An 18,456-nucleotide genomic window follows, 5' to 3' on the forward strand; every position below is an offset into this window, starting at 1 on the left:
TTCCATATATGAAGGCAATGTCTTTGCTGCAGCCACCGCAGGTTCGATTTCAGCCTGCAGTCCTTTGCTGCGTGTCATCCCCTCTCTCTCCCCCTTTCATGCTTTGACTGTCGTATTTAATAAAGGCAAAAAGCCAAAAAAAAAAGACATATGATGATGACACAGCTAGCATGCTACCAATGTCAGTTAGCTGAACATGTCGTAGAACTCTTGACTTTGTATTACATTCATCAATCTGTCAGCTAAATCGTTTTAATGTTAACTTCCTGTGGCACGATGCACACGTCTGTCCAAAGCCTGCCACAAAGGTTCAATTTTTACTTGAGGCTCATTTGGGACCAAAAAAAAAATTGGAAGGAGGAGTTTCGCAAACACATCAGAGATCACAGAGGTTCTCATAGGAATACATGGACCTCGTGGAACTATGTGGAAAGGAGGCCTTCAGCTAATAATGGAGACTTTTTTTTTTAAAGTTTGGTCTATTAACCTTGAAAAATATTACTGATTTGAATTTTATACTTTGGTTAAATGATCTTGTTGTTAATCCATGTTTTATGGCTGCTGGGAGAAGTCTGTCTTCAGGGCATTAAACCAGATAGCCCTGAAGTTTTAGGAAAAAGATAATGTTTTGGGTTAATATAAAAAGATTTCTGAAAGAAAGCCCGAAGGCTAACTTATCGCATTAACTGTTTTATGTGTATCAGTGGAGTCAATTTAACTGGACTTAATTGCACTTAACCATTAACGTGTTGTCTTTATCTTTTAAAAAGCAAGAAAGCAAGGGGTGGCAGCTTCTTCTGTAACTGACTGTGTTAAAGGTGCATATGATATTGTCTCATATCAAATACATGCCCCTGATTTGAATTAAATCGAAACTGTGTCGTGGCAGAATTTGTGATATCAGCAAATATTGTATTGTTGTCCAGAGAATCTCAATATAATATCATATCATGATGAAACTAGTGATTCACACCTGAATTATTGGCACAAACAGCAGATGAGGGAGAGCTATTTCTAGGAAGCTGTGTATCGTAAGCATACATTTATCCTACATCAGCTTTGATGGAAAAGTTTTCACTCTGTGGTTGTTTTTCCCTGAGAAAGTTTTTTTTGTTTTTTGGTGAGCTTCCCAGAAGTCTCAGAGTGTTTGTATTGGATCATTTATCCCCTGCACAGAGAGTGTACAAACAGCATTGTACTGTGATTCCACTTTCACTGATTGACCTTCAAACGGTAATTGGCAAGTCTGGTTTGGTAGTTGTCTCAGAGTGCTGGGTGTTGGATGGCTGCCACTGAAACTCGGCTCTCGCTCTGTTCGCTCCCTCTCTCGTGCCCTCTCTTCCACTTTTTCCCTTTTCTCTTTCTCATTTAATTAATTTACCAACAGATTCTCCCAATCACTGCATCCTCTACCTGTGCCCTGTGTCCTTCGCTCTCACTCTCTCTCATCCCACATCTCCTCACCTCCTCTCGCTCCCCGTCCCTCTGTTATTCACACACATATTTTTGCACGATTTTCACGTTTCATCTCTTCGCTCTTGCTCATTCTCTCTCTTCCTGTTCCCTCTCTCTTTGGCCCAAAGCATGGCAGCTGCAGTAGCATGTAGCCTGCCAGCTGCCAGTTATGATGATGGTGACAGTACAGTTGGGGGTGCTGGCTGGGTGATGTTGACTAAATGGAACATTGCAGCACCACTGGCAGACACAAACCCCGAGCTTGTGCACGCACGCACACACACACACTCAGCTGCACACACGACAACATAGCCAAGGAGCACAGCAGCCTTCGGGCCAACTAATAATTCTTCCCCAGCCACAGCCAGGGTGAGGCAGCTCAACACCACCCTTTTCTGCCCCAGTCTCCCACAGATGCTCTGTCAGTGAGTAAATGGCAAGGGGATGCTGCTACCGCGACACACCTCCCACTCCATCTTGCATAAAAATCGTTACAAGTCACCTTGGCAGCTTTTAGCTTCATCTAAAAGCCACAAGTCACCATCAGGAACACGGCTCTCACATTTAAGCTGCACCTGGCATTTGTGGGTGAATCAGGTGCTCTGAAGGCCGCAGAAACACACTGCAAGACTGGACACTCTGTAATGAATGTCTGCTTGAAACCTGCTTCACTGCAGCAACACAGGTTTGGCTTCACAGTGTAATCCAATACCTGTGTCTGTGTGTGCGCATGTGTGTGTGTAAAAAGCATCCGTGTCTCTCCTTCTTTCCTGCTGAGTGTGTTTACTGGCAGAGCTGGACGATTTCCTCCCCACCTAACAGACAACCATCTCTTAGATTACAGGGTACTTATCCACATGACTTACACACTTTAACACACACACACAAAGGCAGAGGCAGGCAAGACGGTGCGGGCCCACACACAGCCAGGGTACAGTACATACAATACAAATGTGCAATAAGTCCGGACACACACACAGTCCAGACTGTATGCCCGCTGGCTAAATGATCTGTTCCCACACTGGCACAGTGAAAGAGACAAATGCTGAAGGACACTGAGGACACACACAGAGCGAAAGAGGCACCGAACCCAATTTTCAGCCTGAAAACCACTGGCAGAGGGGCCGGCAGATAGGTTCAAAAGCACAAAAAGCTTTGAACCGGCACATCCACTCTCTGAATGTGCTGTCAAAGTTCTAACTGTAAGGCGGTATGACAGTGTCATTTCAGCCTTAACCATTGCCACAGCAGAAAGGGAACGCATTATGCTGTTATGGCGGCAAAAAAAAATCTCACAATTTCCAATTTCTTTTGCATATATTGAAAGTTAACATGGTCTAACATGTCAGATTTCAGGCGCCACAAACCCACGCAGCACCTTCAAAACATCACAATTGTTGTCATATACATGTTTTTCCCTGTTCGTGACATGCTGGCATTTCAGGAGACTCATCAGCTGCTGTATCTGATAGTCGTGGGCATGCGGGAGGATTCATTTCTTCCCCATCATTCTGACCCTGAGATGGAGTTAATTCATCCCAGCTGCAGAACACAGCTGTCAACCACAGCAATAGACAGGGTATCGATAAAGGGGAGAGGACAGGAGTGGCAGAGATGGACGGTGAGGCAGAGAAGCAGAGAAGTCTATTAGGACACACTACACACCTACACACAACATCGCTTTGAAAGCAGCGTCTATACGTGTTGGAGAGAGTCAAAGCGTTGTGAATATGTACAGTCAACAAGCACAACAGCCGTCGAGCTCAGTGAGAGCATATTAGCGAGAAGAAAGTTTTCAGCTCACTCTAAAGGCCAATGAAGTGCACTCAAACTCCTGCGAAGAAAAGGAGTCTGGAGAATAACCGGCAGTCTAGAGGACAGAATATATTACCCCCTTGGCTCAGAAAAAGCCCTTGCTCCTTTCAAATACGCAAACTGAAACCCTCCATCAGTTGCGAACTCTTGATAACTCGAGTGGTTTGTGGATACTTTCAGCTCGCATGCAACAAACTCAAGGCGGGATGAACACAGTGCAGTTCAACAACATGCGGAAAGAGCAAGTATTTCTGTAAATGCGGACGAGGAAAAGTATGGATGATGAAAGTGATGGCAAATACTGTAACTTTGTTAATGACACTGAAACTATTAATGACAGTGAATAAAGAGGTCCACTGTTATGGACACACACACACACACACACACACACACACACACACACACAGAGCGCATGAGTCATTACTGGAGATGGGTTTAGCCATCATATTAGCTCCACTTAACCCCAGACTGAAAACAAGCATGCACACATATGTTAGAGAACTGTAATGTGACACACTGTGTGTCCAAATGTTGAATCACGTTGTAATTGCTTGCCTGTAATTTTAATGCAAATGTGTTGCTATGTGAACACTGTACATTTTAATGTGTCTTTATAACTATGATTTCACCAACTGTCACATGTCAGCTAATTGCCAGTCTCACATTTTCTGTTTGCTTTGTTCCTCCGCCATGTATCGACCCTCCCAAATATGACTCACAGAATGCCGATAATAACATCGTGCTTAACTATACTTAAGCTAATAATTAAACTGCTTAAAGGAGCCGTGTGTGGGATTTAAGGGGATTTAGTGGCATCTAGTGATGAGGAATGCAGACTGCAACCAGCTGAAACTTCTCCCAGTTAGGATTCCTGCAGCGTTCATTGTTCAAGAGGTTAAAAACACTGAAGAAGCAGTTTCACATTAAAAATCTCCAACATTGTTCAGCACGTCACAGACGGCCCCTGGCCCAGCACCTGCTAATGTGTGCTCACCTTTTCTCTGATAACTTAAGATCCAGATGTTCATAGGTCCCAAAACCAGGTATTAAATAGGCCCCTGGGCTGAATTATTTAAGACCATGGTACTGATAATCTCCAATGTTATTGGTACTGGAGGAATTCAGAAGATATATTCCAATATAGATATATTCCTATTTTATGTCACCAAGTCTGGTTCTAATTTGCAGTACACATTCGTCACTGATACATTTTTGCTATTCAATCCAGAAGAGAGCTCTCTGTGTTGGCCAGCTCTGCCACTCTGTGTCTCACACACATACACACACACAGAGGCCCTGCTCTCAGTGACAATGGAGAGCAAAACACTCCTAAGTATGGTTATACCTTTGGAGAGTTGATGCCAACACTGCTTGTTGCCACAAGTTCAATAACTCCTTTGCACGTGAGGGCAGGAACCACCTAGCACGTAGCTCATCTCCCATCACCCCATCTATCTCAGGTAAGTTATAGTCTATAATAGTAGTTCACTCAGAGTTTTTCCTTATCAACTGTGAGGGTTCCAGGACAGAAGGATGTTGTATGCTGGACGGCTCTCTTATTTTGTTTCATTTTCTTTCTCTTAAAAAAAAAACCCAAAGAACCGATGAGAGTAAAGTTAAAGGGCCAGTTCCATTTCTACCCCTTAAATCTTTCACTTGGTATTGAGTGCCCTCATTTGCGAGATAACCCTGGATGAGGGAAGTGAGAAATATTAGGGTAGAGATCTTTCCCTAAGGAATGGGACACCACTTCATGCAAAATGGCGTGGCCGACGTGCAGGCATACGTCACGCGTAGTAGCGACGCAATGAAAATGCCAGCTCCAGCGCTTGTTTTGTGGCGTGTGCTATGTTTATTCTTCTGTCTGACGAATCAACGGAGAAGAAATGCTAAAAACAGGAGGCGCCTACAACGTCTTCTAGTTCTGATCGATTTTGTTCGGGTAAGTCGATTTGTTTAAATATTTTGACGCCGTGTTCAACCGAGTTGCTGATGAGTTTACGCTAGTCCAACCATCTGTTGTTTGTATAGCCTATATTCCAATCGTACAGTAACAAATTGTTTTCCAAAACTTGCCGAAGTTGCTGACTTCGCAAGGTGCTCTGGGAAATTTCATCTTCCAATTCATTGTAAGTGTGGGTCGGGGCTCCCTTGGAATCTAGGGCGGATTTTAAGAGTTGGAAACCACTTCCACACCTCGATCCTGTTTTGGGACACTACTAGCCTAAACGTGAATGCGCACAACCAAGTGCAAGTGGGTATTTCTAGGGGATGTGTGGGTATTGGGACAGGCCCAAAGTACCAGATCAATAAGCAGTATCGGTAAGAGCAGTAGTATCATTAAAATCCTATCGATGTTAAGGATATTTTTACCAGAAGCTGAGATATTCGCAGAGGTCTCCTCCTCTTCTAAACAAGTGTTCTGGTAATTTAAACCAAGGGGGCTGCTAAACATGGTGGCTGACACAAAAAATGCATTCAGAATGTGCTTGATGCATTATCACAGGTGGGAGTCTATAATTTTAGGGTTAGGAAAAAAGGAAAATGTGTTGTAATAAGCACAGTCAGGGCCCCTTTCAGCAATAACAGCTAAAATCTAATAAAAGCACAAAATAATGACTCAACCAATGTGAGAGACAGAGCTCACTTCACTTGGTTTAAAAGGCAGCATTCAGACATGAAAAGCTCTGTTCGTGTCTTCAGTCGAGCAGCCAGCAGGATCTAAAGGAACATAACATGCTGGAGTCTTTTAAACACCCTAAAAATATTCTTCATTTCCAAAGGATTTTTGCTATGACTGCTCAATAACTTATCATTTTCACCCTGCTGCCAAACACCAACTGACCAGTCTATCAATAATATAGTGTAATGTTAAAACAATTAATTGGCCAGATGCTAAAACACGGGGGGAAAGAATACAAAACATCACCTCTTTCACCCCGGAGTATTTTTCTCAGGAAAGATTAACTGGCTGCTGGGTGTTCTGAACAACAAGTTTAACAGCTTTCATTAAACTCGTTATAGGGAGGAATCAGTCAATATCAGTCCGGGATAAAGCAAAACACGCACAACATGCAAATTATAATTTAGCAATAAACAAGGTTAAATTGCTGGGGCTTATTCCAGAAAAAGAGCAGGACATTAACTCCAGCTAAATGAAAATATGCAGAAAACTGATAGATTGTGGAGCAAATCAGCACTGGTTAAATTGGTCTCTGCGGAGCTCTCCTGAGGCAAGACGTGATGCAACATAGTGCAAAGCATCTTGAGAAACTCGAATGGCTCCAACTGTAGCACAGACTCCGTTAAATATGAAAAATCTAACAAGGGAGATAGCCGGTTGACATTTATCTCAGAATGAGGAGATTTTGCATGAGGCACATTTCCTGTTGAGCTCTCTGAGTTATGCATATTTAATTTGACCCCTAATGACACATTTGTAAATATGAATAATCAACTTAAGTTGCATTTTTGCTGTAATTACCGCCATGATGATTTGATTGTAAGGTTTGAAACCTAATACGACTTCATCAAGTCACATTTAAGGGGATTGTGAACCTCTGTGTGGCTTCCTGGCAAGAGGGACACATGCTTTGGAGGGGACACATGGCACACCTTCAGCAACCCCGGGGCAAAAACAGGGGGGTTTGCAGCAATGATGAGTGTAGTACAGAGAGAAATGGACACGCCAAGTTTCAGACCTGTCGCCATGATCGAGCCCAGGAGACAAAGCTGAGTGCTGCGCCCGCCAAAACAAAAGCATCCTGACCACAGGCTATAAGCTTTTTAATTTCATGTATATAATGAATTCGCCTTGGATCTGGATAAAGCAGGGGATGTTACTGAGCAGAGAAAAAAGGAGTTTTGTTGTGTGTTAATGCAACGGCTGGTTTAGCTGCAGAACAGCTCTGATCAACTGATTGATAAATGTCATGTATGACCTGCGTAACGACTAACAGTAAGGTGCTTAGTGCTGGTTTATGCCTTTGGATGTCAAGTGCAGCATTTTCTTTTATTCTGTTACTTGTATTTATGTTGTTTAGTCTATTTGGTGTTCCCTGAGAATGATAAATTGGACAGGGAAGAGGTTAAAAGCTTCCCATCTATGCTCTCGTCAAAGCAACCAGACTCCATTGGCAAAAACAGCGATTTTAGTTGGCTGATAACAGAAGCTGCTGGTGTACTACTGCCTCAATTAGTTAGTTAGTTTGTGTTATTGTGTGACTTTGGTGAATCCGAATTAACCCTTTTAAACACACAAGTCACACAATAACACAAACTAACTGTACGATCCAGGCAGCAGTACACCAGCAGCTCCTCTGTTCAGCGATGTTAAATCACTGTTTTTGTCAATGGAGTCTGGTTTTGAAGAGAGCGATACAACGGCTCATGTTCCCTGACAGAAATCGCTGTCTGACAGCAATGTAAAGCTGTGAAAATATTCTAAATACAGCACACACTTACTGATATTGCTTTTTTTTTTTTTTAGTTGGTTAAAATATACTTTGCCGCTGACCCCTCCCCAGCAGCACATCGCTTAGCTTCCGTGTCAGTACTCCTACCTGCTTTTCCAAACTGCGGGGCATGCTGACTGACATCTACTGTAGGTAACAAGCTGACTGTGGATAAGTGCCTCATACAACCCCACTTCAAAAGATCCAAACTATCCCTTTAAGCTGCAGGTATCAGTGGTGTTGCATTCTTGTGTTTTCAGTGTGTTTCTTTTCTTCATGGTGTGAAGCTCTGACGTGCTTTCAGCAAGTTATTATGTGAATATGATCATGGGGAATCAGATGCCTGGTCAATTAGTTTCCTCTGGTGACGCATCTGCCGAGTTCAGAATAAAGAGGGAGAGGTATACAGTATAAACTCAATATTAAGGCAGCAGCAACATGCTTTTATCACCTCAGTTACACTTAAGATTCATCCTGTTTCCCAAATGTAGATTTCCTAGCCCACTAACTGACAAAGACAACAGCAAGTAAGCCTAACATCGGAGCTTTAAAGCATCCCTTCATACACCTATGAGTGGCATCACAGACGATCTACGCCACCATCATCTCCGTACATTTACCAAACACTGCGTGAATTCTTCGTCAAACTACTTCCTCATTCTAATTGCATCTCATTCTTGAAATAATTTAATGAACCCCAGGGCTACAGTGGCTGGAAATCATTTCACTAACATGAACATACCACATGTCACAATTTACTTAACCACCAGCATCACACACACACACACACACACTCACACACTCACAAACAGACAGATGGCGTTGACTAAATGGAACCCAAGCCATGTGCGTATCCTCGACGGGACACCATAGTGGAGAGAGGTGTGTGTTAGGCATGATGATGTGCCGCAATGGGAGTGGGCCTGCTGGGTTACTGGAGTAATGTTCGTATGCAGGGGGACACACACACACACCTGGACAGAGAATGTCAGTGTGTGGCAGAGAGAGCATGAGAGCTATATTTAGAATTAACCTTTTACCACACATGTACAAAATGCATCCGTTACACACGTGCAAATGGATGCACGCACAGGGAGTGCACACAGAAAGCCACACATCATGGACTGGGCAGAAATCAATGAAAAACTGTAGCATATTTAATATATGATAGATATCAAAACTATCCCACAATACCACACCTCTGTGTCATCCATAAAATCAATTATTCCGTGCAGACATTAATATGTGCCTCATATGGACATGTTTTATTCATGACATACCATGGTGTTGTGTAAACAGTGTATCATATAGATGCACACTATCGTATCTACAGCTCTGTGGGACCACAAACAAAGGAACGCCAATATGGCTGCAGGCAGAGACTGCAGAAGAAACACTGTGTCTCCTGAAATTTTAAAAGAGCTCCAGCAATAAATGGGTTAATTAATAAGTTGTCAACTATTACATTAAACGCGCCTAATATGATATTTTCAAGACAAAAAAAAATCTGCTTCAAGCTTCTTAGATGTGAATATTTTCTGGTTTCTTCACTCCTCTGTGACAGTAAACTGAATATCTTTGGGTGGTGGATATAAGACAAGACATTTGAGGACGTCCTCTTGGGCTGTGAGAAACACTGATGGACTTGTTTAACCATTATCTGATATTTTCTAGATCAAACAACAAATAGCTTACTCGAGAAAATAATCGTTAGACTAATCCAGAATAAACAGCAACTGTGAAATTATCAATTATTAGAGATGCTCCGGCATCATATTTTCCTTCCTGATATCTATTCCGATACCTGACCTTGCATATCAGCCAGAACCGAGCACTGATCCAATACCATTGCATAAAGACATATATATACTATATATATATATATACCATTTATATACTACTAACGCTGTATGGATTTAAATTGATTGCAAGGTTGTTTGGCGTGGCCCAGGTTTAACACTTTGTAAAACAGGCACAAATACATACAGAGAATGAATACCATAGATTTTACCAAACTACTATCATTTTGCTAACGGCTAACATATTTACTGGAAACCAATTCTTCCTCACTGTGCTGTAACAGGTAGTTGCCAGTAGCTGCACAGCACAACTTGCTGTGTAGGCTACAAAGGTGAATAACTGATCTCTGGAGAAACTTCTGTTTTATTAGGGCGTGAAACTACTTTAAAATTTATCATTAAAGTACATGGTATCAGGTCAGGGCATAGTGTACTCGCCAATACCCAGCATTGTAGGCAGTGCTGGAGGCATTTGGGACACTGGTATCACACTGGAACAACTCTATCAGTAATCTTTTGAAAGGGTTTCGTAGGTTTGTGGAACCTGGAAAAAAGTGGTAAACATATGTCGAGCTGCCCCCTAATAGCTGACTAGGACATTAACAGAAAAGTGGATTTGTCGACGTGTCGACATCAGTGGCACAAGCCGACACCCCCCGGGAGGAGTCGACAAGTCGTGTGTTTTTTCCTTCTCTCTCTCTCTCTCTCTCTCTCTCTCTCTCTCGCTGTGTGTGCTTGTGTACGGAATGCAATCGCTGCCTCTGAACGTACGCGGAACGGACTCCGCGGAGGTCCGCACGGACTCAAAGCGGACGTCCACAAGCCCTGTCCGCGCGACATGACTGCTCAGCATGTATTTTTCACATCACAGGGATTTTTCACAGACATTTTTACAGGAAACTACAACGCGGAAGTGTGCTCAACTATGCCTGACATTCCTCGCGGAGTCCGCTCCGCTAATAGTACGCCCGAGTATGTTCGGGCCTTGAGAGTGACAGACACACATCACATGTGTGGAGATACTTCACCTTCCTCCGCCGCGTTAATGTTATGACGTCATCAAATGACTTGTCGACTCGACTTATACTTTATTGACAGATAAGTTGACCTGAAAAAAATCAAAGTCGTTAATGCCCTATAGCTAACCAAACATTAGTCGACCAGAAAGGTCATTAGTTGGCAAGATTTCATTGGTCGCTTAGTCGTAGACAAAAACAAACAAACATGAAACTCCATTAGGAGCTGTGCCTTGTCAAAATAAATCAAAACCTATATAACTGGACCATGTGGGAATTTAATTTGAAAGGACAGACACAGGAAGTGGCCATGCTCACGTTAATTTCCAGGGCTGGTACCTGCGGTTATTCCACAGGCTAGTTAATAACATTTCGGGCAGGAAATCCAAAGTGTGGGATCATTTTGAGAAGGTGAAGGACGAACCCAAGGTGATACGTAAACTCATCTTCATTGGTCGACTACAAACATGACGTATCATCTGAAACATGGAAGTAGCTACATGACAGCGTCATTAACAGGCGGCTCGCTCAGTGTGTGACTTGTAGATAAAATATAGGCCTATATTAATGAAGGTTCATTAGTACGGTTTGTATTTCTCTGTAATGTAGCACAGTGTTAACAATGTTACTGATACTATTCTTTCTCACACCTTCAACTCAAACCATTGTGTTGCCCTGCCCAAAATATATCATTTAATAATTAAATCAACATCGTAAACATGCGGACGATTAGACGACTAATGGCTCTAAATGATGACTATTGGTCGACTGGGAGAATTCGCTTCTTTGTAAGTACTGATCAAGTGGAATGACATAAAGTCCAAATGTGAGTGCCAGCACTATTTATGGAGAAACAACAGTTTGATTTCTACTCTGACCTCATTAAATTAATTATGAATTTCAATCTACTGTCTCTAAAACATTACTAATGCAGTAACTGTGAAGCCATTTATATTTGTTAGTATCTACTGGCCACTGTATTCTACTGCTGGCCAGTAATCAGCTCCAACGGGGCACCTGGAGGTCACATATCTTGCTCAGGGATACGTCATCAAGAATGCCTTATTTATTTCCCCACTGCCAGACATCAAGGTGAGCGGCTCTGAGGCAACACATGTCTTTGATTGGAGGAAAAAACCCCATGGTGAAGGAGTGTATCAATGATGCATTAGTATGGTGTGGATCAGTAAAACCACATGGATCTGACTAAATCAAATATGCTTCATGGTTCAGGACTGTTGGAGCACTGACACATTTCTGATAGGGGAGAAAAAACCATCCCAGGAGTCACTGCAGCTTCCAACCATCCAGTGTGCTGCCATGTAGAGCTGATTAGACTTATTGTAACATAAAACCATAAAATGTTGCTCACAATCCGGGTGCAAAGGTGTTCTTTGTCCCTTCAGATGAATGAACAATGAACTAATTCTGAATTTTCAAAAATAGTTTTTCTCCTCAGGGGAGGAGTTTTCAGAGCTGTCGCACTGCAGAAGAAAATAAGGCTTCAACAACGGCTACATGTCTGTGATTTATTCCCTTTTGGGTAACTTCTGTACGTTTGCTCTTCCAACAGGCGGGGGGGGGATGGGAGGGCTGCAGGTTCAAATCTGGTCCAAAGCATGGATCTGACTAAACCCTGCATGCTTCAGTGATTCAGTAATGTGAGAGCACTGAGAGGTTCCCTAGTGGAGAAACAACACACACATAATATATGTCCACACCAGGCGCCGTCGAATGCCATTTGCAAGGAGAAAAAAAAAGCGTAAATTGCCATCAGCACTTGTCCTTCACTGAGGGTAAATGGAATATTTTGTGGTATTAAATTACGGAGAAATTCTGAGTCAGTGTAGATCGGCGAAATGATAAATCTATGGTGTATTGCACTTGCTGATGAGTTAAATCCAAATGAAACTGAATTCTATTACACAAAGGAGTAAGTCCAAGGCTACACACAAATCACCAAATGCAATTAGTGAGAACTTGAGGTACTTTTTTTCCCCCAGAGGGAATCTGGGCCTAGGATGCCTTTTCATCGTGCTCATGTTTGTGTGAGGTTGTTTGTTTTATACTTCAATATAACAGAAAATAAGCGTCCACTGATATAACTGCGCACATTTACACAACACACAACTTCCTCTTCAATCTTTCCCTTTCTGCTGCGTCTCCTTCTCAGTCCAACATTTTACTTCAGTAGCTTCCAACGAAAAACAGTAAAATTATTGTCCCACTCCCAACTTCCTGCTTTCTCACACCAAACCAACCCACCCACCGTGGCTTTCACATCCCATCTGCCCTTCACTCTCTCACCTCTCTCTGTCCTCCTCCCTGTCCCTCGTCCCATTCCTCCCCCTAACCTGAAACCAGGCAGACTCATGGCCCAGCCTGTCCTCTTGCAGCACTGCAGCTACCTTCCAACGCTCCCCGTCGAGTAATTGCCTTGATTTTAATGACTTTTTCAATTATGTCTACTTGGCTACAGCTCTCGCCCCGTAATCTCCATCATTTCCATCCATTACACTCTCGTATTCCCATAGCACCAATCAATCTTTGGTTTCTTTTAAACACTTTAAAGCAGCGGAGCGCCTTTTTCCCTGAGTAACAGTGACAACCTCCTGACCCGCCTCATCGCAAGCTGTTCAAGAGCTGCGAGAGGAAGAGAAGAGGAAACAGGAAGAGAGGCAACCAGAAGCAAACAAATGTGCCTTTCTCATCAAAGTTAAGCACAATGCAGGTTTGGCACATGTACACACACTCTTCTTAAGGGAGTTCCTACCTGTTCTTTGACAGAGGCGAGGATGGAGGAGGTCGTCTCCGTCTCAGATCTGTCTCCATTAGAGGCTGGCATCACAGGGGCAACCATGGCCCCCTTCTCCTGCTCTGCAGGCTGATCTGGCACCGGCATTGCTAATGTGAACAAACCCACACAAAGAAGGAACATGATTAAGCCGCATGCAGTTTTGAAAGTAAAATGTTTTAAGCAGTTTTACATAAAGAAAGGGGCAAGTAAAAATGGGTCAAATCAATGTCAACCTAGTTTTAATGCCTCCAGTCAGCTCAAGAAATCGACTTTGTTTGCAGGGAGGAGGCCTCTGCTGCCACCTTGCATCTATGCAGGATTATCCAAGCAATTCCACTTTGAAAACCCAAGAGTTCTTCAATGACTGCAGTTCTCTCATGTGGTTCATCTGTCACTGAGAATAATGTAGTTTGGAAGAAGATCATGTGCTAAAGCAACAGCTAAAGTCAGTCTATGTCCGTAAGGTTAATAACAAAACAATATAAATGTTCACCTCTCCGATGCACTCAGCGAATCTCTCGTCCAACTAAATTTGAATTTCAGATTAAGCTACTACAAATTCGGATACAAATTATAGCATTCATCAAAACTCCAGAAATGACCGAGCACTGATTCTTTAGAGGCTGTCAAACTGTGAGGAGACTAAAACCCTTGGTGCCATATTGCACATTTATTCCAAAATGCGCATTCCTACTCAAAGTCACAACCTAGTCGAATCTAAACACAAAGACATGATACACATTTAGTGTCACAAACACTTTCCAAGATTATTTTCCCTGATGTGCATCACCAATATGTCCGTAACTCTGCTTAGAAATCACAGGGGTAAAAAGGATCATCACGATTTTCCTCTGCATCAAAGTGATGGTGGTCATCTGTGCATCCATGGCTACATTTTAAACAGGAAGTGCTGATAGATAATTTGGCAAACCTTTAATGGTGCCAATTTACCGAAAAGTAAACAAGTTTTTAAAAAACAGGGCTCCAGTTGCAGCTTACAGTGCAAATCACTGACTCCATGGCAACTTCCCCATAGCATTATGGGAGCTGTAGCTTCAAAATGTAGTATGATTATCTGCCAAATGAAAAACAAATAATGTGATGGCCATGCCCACCGCCACATAGCTGATTCAAATCATCCTGTTTTCTTCATCGTTTACACTTCATTTTCTCCTCATTGAGTTTGCTGACCTTTTGACCTTGTGCACATTATATAGACATTAACAAACAGATAAATGATGTCACTTTTGTCTCATGCATCATATTCAGTCTGTTTACTATTGTTGGCAGAATATTAGTTTATACTTGTAGCATGCATGCACATCTACAGATACAATTTAGTTCTATTTCTTTGAGTTAGCAGTGCAAAGGGTGATGCTGCTGCTCATCGCTGCTGAAGAGACAACTTAGTGAGCCTGAGTCTTGAATACAGTTTGAGGCCAATCAGAATGAACCAATTGCCTGGGGGGGATTGGGATTTCTAATTTAGAATAATTTAATTTAATTAATTTTGTGTTTATTTCTTTGGACTATATTAGTTTGCTGGTGCTTTGTTTTGGATAATTATTAAAATATTCATACTGATAAAATAATTAAATAAAAGGTCTGATCAGCTGTGTTCCCCTTTGTGATGAGTTTGGTGGGTCAGTTTTGTCCCTGTTAGGTCATTTTAATCTGCCCAGTCTTAATCAGTTCATATAAAGTTAGTTTAGCCTGGGTTAAGCTCTTAGAAAAACTTAAAGGTCCACTGTGTAGGATTTAGTGGCATCCAGTGGTGAGGCTGCAGACTGCAACTAACTGAAACTTCTCTGACCTTTCTCAAACTACCTCCTACACCCTCTCCCTACACACTTCCACTCTGTGTCCACGTTCACGTAAGTTTTATTCCCTTTTATGTATTATATATTTATTTATTTACTCATTTAGCAATTCATTTATTTATTTTAATTGCAAAAGGATATTAGGCCACCAAATTTCCGGTAAACAGCAGCACGAATCAAATACAAATAATTCTAATAGATATAAAGAACATATAATGGTAGTAATTTTACTTTTCTCCATAGTTACCAAATATAATGACAGCTCCTTTTTCCACCACAGAGAGGGAAGTGTGTCCCACACACTTGCCGCTTTGTTTACACCCTACACCTTGATGCAGGGTGCTTCATTCAGCTGTGAAGGTGACTACACGGAGTGGGAGTGGGTAGGGTCTGGTTTTGGAAAGGCCCCTCCTGTGTGCCAAGTGTGTAAGAGAACTAGATCCAATGAGAATGACATGAGGAACTCAGTGGTAGTGGGACCGCTCCGTATGTCAATATAAAAGGCTCATTCTAAGGGTTAAAAACCCCCACAAAGATTCTTAGTTTCAGGTAAATATACACTAATGAAAAACATAGTTATGAATATTGTATACCATATTGTATACCCCCCATAAATCCTACACACACGACTTCAAGTATGACTGAGCAGAGAGTATGAAATGGCAGATAGTTTGACAGGTAATATCAGGTGGAACCAATTCTTTAAACACGTCAGTCAGTCAGCGTTCCCAACAACCCTGAGTCCACAACACTGTGGATACAGGGGGTGCTTCAATGAATACCAAAGCCTCGACTGTAAATAAATACAGCAATTAGTCTGCAACACACACACACACACGCAGAGTCACTCCTCTCACCTGTGTCACTGCCAGTATGTCACTTCACAAATAGGGGTCCTAGTAGACTCGTTAAAATGTGATGCCCCACTTATCAGGCTTTTAATTACTTTATTCGGGATGCGGGAAAGTGACTCGTGTCTCGTTGATTTCAAAGAGATGACAATCATGCAATTATTCACTTAGTAAAGAAAAAACATGTTTGATCTGTCTATTCTCTTTGCTGCACTTCATCATAAAGGATGGATACACCAGGAGTGATAACAGAGTCATCATTTGACGTTTCCATCTGTAAAATGTACCTCTGTAACATTAATTGAAATTGTTTTAAATCATCAATAAAAGCCTCTGTGCATCTTTCCTGTGTGAGCTACGAGCACACAGAGAGGGAGAGAGCGAGATAAAAAGTCAGAGGAATCAGGAAATTGGTTGGCGAGTTTTAGAGAGAACAGACCATGGGGACGGGATTTTGTCAATACAGCAGCCCCGACCTCAGCAGAAGACTAAATAATGAACTGATTGAGAGTGGGATTTGATCATGGAGTCTCTTACTTTGCAATTTGCCACATTGCCACAAGTCTCAGCCCTTCACTTTTAAAAATTTGATGTGGAGATCCAAATCTGAGCTAGCCTTGGTTATACCCACACACACTGACGCGTGTGCATGTCTGCAGTGCATGTCAGTCATATATTTTTAAGTGTTTTACAGTTTTAAGCAGGTTGTTTTCAAGAGGAAATATTTACACTAATGTCATTTAGAGCTCATCAGACAGACGTTGAGGGTAAGTGAGCATTAGCGTCAGGCAAGTCAGCCTACAAAGTCAGTGAGGATCCAGACAGCCTGCAAATCAAACATCCAGTCAGTTTATCAGCCAGTCAGCTAGCCAGCAGACAGACAGCAGGCCAGACAGGGTGGTGTCGGTAAATAAAAGATGCTAGCGAGATGGCCCGCAGATGGTTATTTTCACTCTCACTGACAAACACCACGACTGTGTCTGGCATCTCCCCTCCTGAGTGGAGATGAGTCACCAGAGTTTGGCTCCCGAGCAACCAGAACCCCAGCAAAGACCATATCACACCAGCTGGCTGACTGCCGCCTTTCTCTTGAATGAGCCAAAAATGTGCAAGTCAGTGGGAGGAGGAGGACTCACCTCACCTTACTTTGTGGAGTTGTTTTCTACAGTAAACACCTCCCGGCAATGGAGTGGAGCCCTGAACCTGCCACAACGGAATGAACCTATGCTTCATCAATAATTTAATCTGTGGCTCCTTGCCAGTGGTTTTGTGCTGTGGTGGTTTGGTTTTGGTTTCACAAACAATCCAGTCACATTTGCAGCACTCAGACCTGCTGTATTTTGGTATGGCAGACGCTTCTCATGGCAGGAAAATTACTGGTGTGACTAATAACATTAATGATGGCTTCATTCCATTTAGCTGTGCCAGCAGTAGGCCATGCCAGAGCCTGCATTGGCACACCTGAAATGCAGCCGTTATTAGTTACACCTGTTTTGTAAGTCACAATGTCCGTACCCACTGGTGGGCCTGTCAGTAATTAGGTCGACTCATTGTAGGATCTCTGGACATGACCTCGGTATGCTGTTTGTTAAGATTGTCACCAACATTTTAGCCAATATGATGCCAGAAATAACTGCAGGGGTTCCAGACCACTAACAGACTAAATGGAATGCAGCCATTCTCACTTTCAAACCCGCACTTCAGAGACAACACAGCGTGGCTTACCGGTAGCCAGCAGCTGCACTTTTGCAGTGGAACTGGCACAGTTAGCTTGCTAACTGCCGGCATAGAGCCAGAAACTCCGTCGTTTGTAGTTTTATCCTGCAATAACTTCATCCTCCATTCAACAGTTAACCGCCCGGCTCCCTGCCCATCCATCCCGGTGTTCTCGGTGCCAAATTTTGCATCCAGTCTCAAACTGTGATTTAGGGCCACTCCTATAAAGCAAGGCCCACTATAATCTTATATTAACATGTGTTAATTACTTTTTAAATGTAGTTTTTGTTTACATATTTCATTTACAAAATTCTTAAAAGTTAAAAGGGCGCGCTTGCTTAGGTTGCAACTATGATCCATTTTGGTCCAGAAACTTCTAGAAAACTAACACATATTTCAACAAATATTTTTACATGTTCCTTTTGCTTGTGACACACACACACACACACACACACCCCGGTACACCTGTTCAACTGCTCATATGCAAATAGCTAATCAGCCAATCACGTGCCAGCAACTCAATGCATTTAGGCATGTAGATATGGTCAAGACGAGCTGCTTAAGGTCTGCAGAAGACCATCTCTGAAGCAACAACATGTCCAACCTTGAAGCAGATGGGCTACAGCAGCAGAAGACCACACCAGGTGCCACTCCTGTCAGCTAACAACAGGAAACTGAGGCTACAGTTCACACAGGCTCACCAAAACTGGACAATAGAAGATTGGAAAAACGT

General features: G+C 42.5%; 1 protein-coding gene across 3 annotated transcripts in view; it reads right to left on the bottom strand.

Moving 5' to 3' along the window:
- ctnnd2a (catenin (cadherin-associated protein), delta 2a) overlaps positions 1–18,456 on the bottom strand; it is a 363,304-nt gene that overhangs the window by 296,501 nt on the left and 48,347 nt on the right. For all 3 annotated transcript variants that reach the window (XM_049565221.1, XM_049565224.1, XM_049565223.1), the window contains exon 2: positions 13,313–13,443. In XM_049565221.1, the coding sequence (XP_049421178.1) occupies positions 13,313–13,441 (129 nt within the window). In that variant the 5' untranslated portion in view covers positions 13,442–13,443. The remainder of the gene's footprint in view (positions 1–13,312; positions 13,444–18,456) is intronic.

The sequence above is a fragment of the Epinephelus fuscoguttatus genome, linkage group LG21 (assembly GCF_011397635.1).
Source record: "Epinephelus fuscoguttatus linkage group LG21, E.fuscoguttatus.final_Chr_v1".
Classification (NCBI taxonomy): Eukaryota; Metazoa; Chordata; class Actinopteri; order Perciformes; family Serranidae; genus Epinephelus; species Epinephelus fuscoguttatus.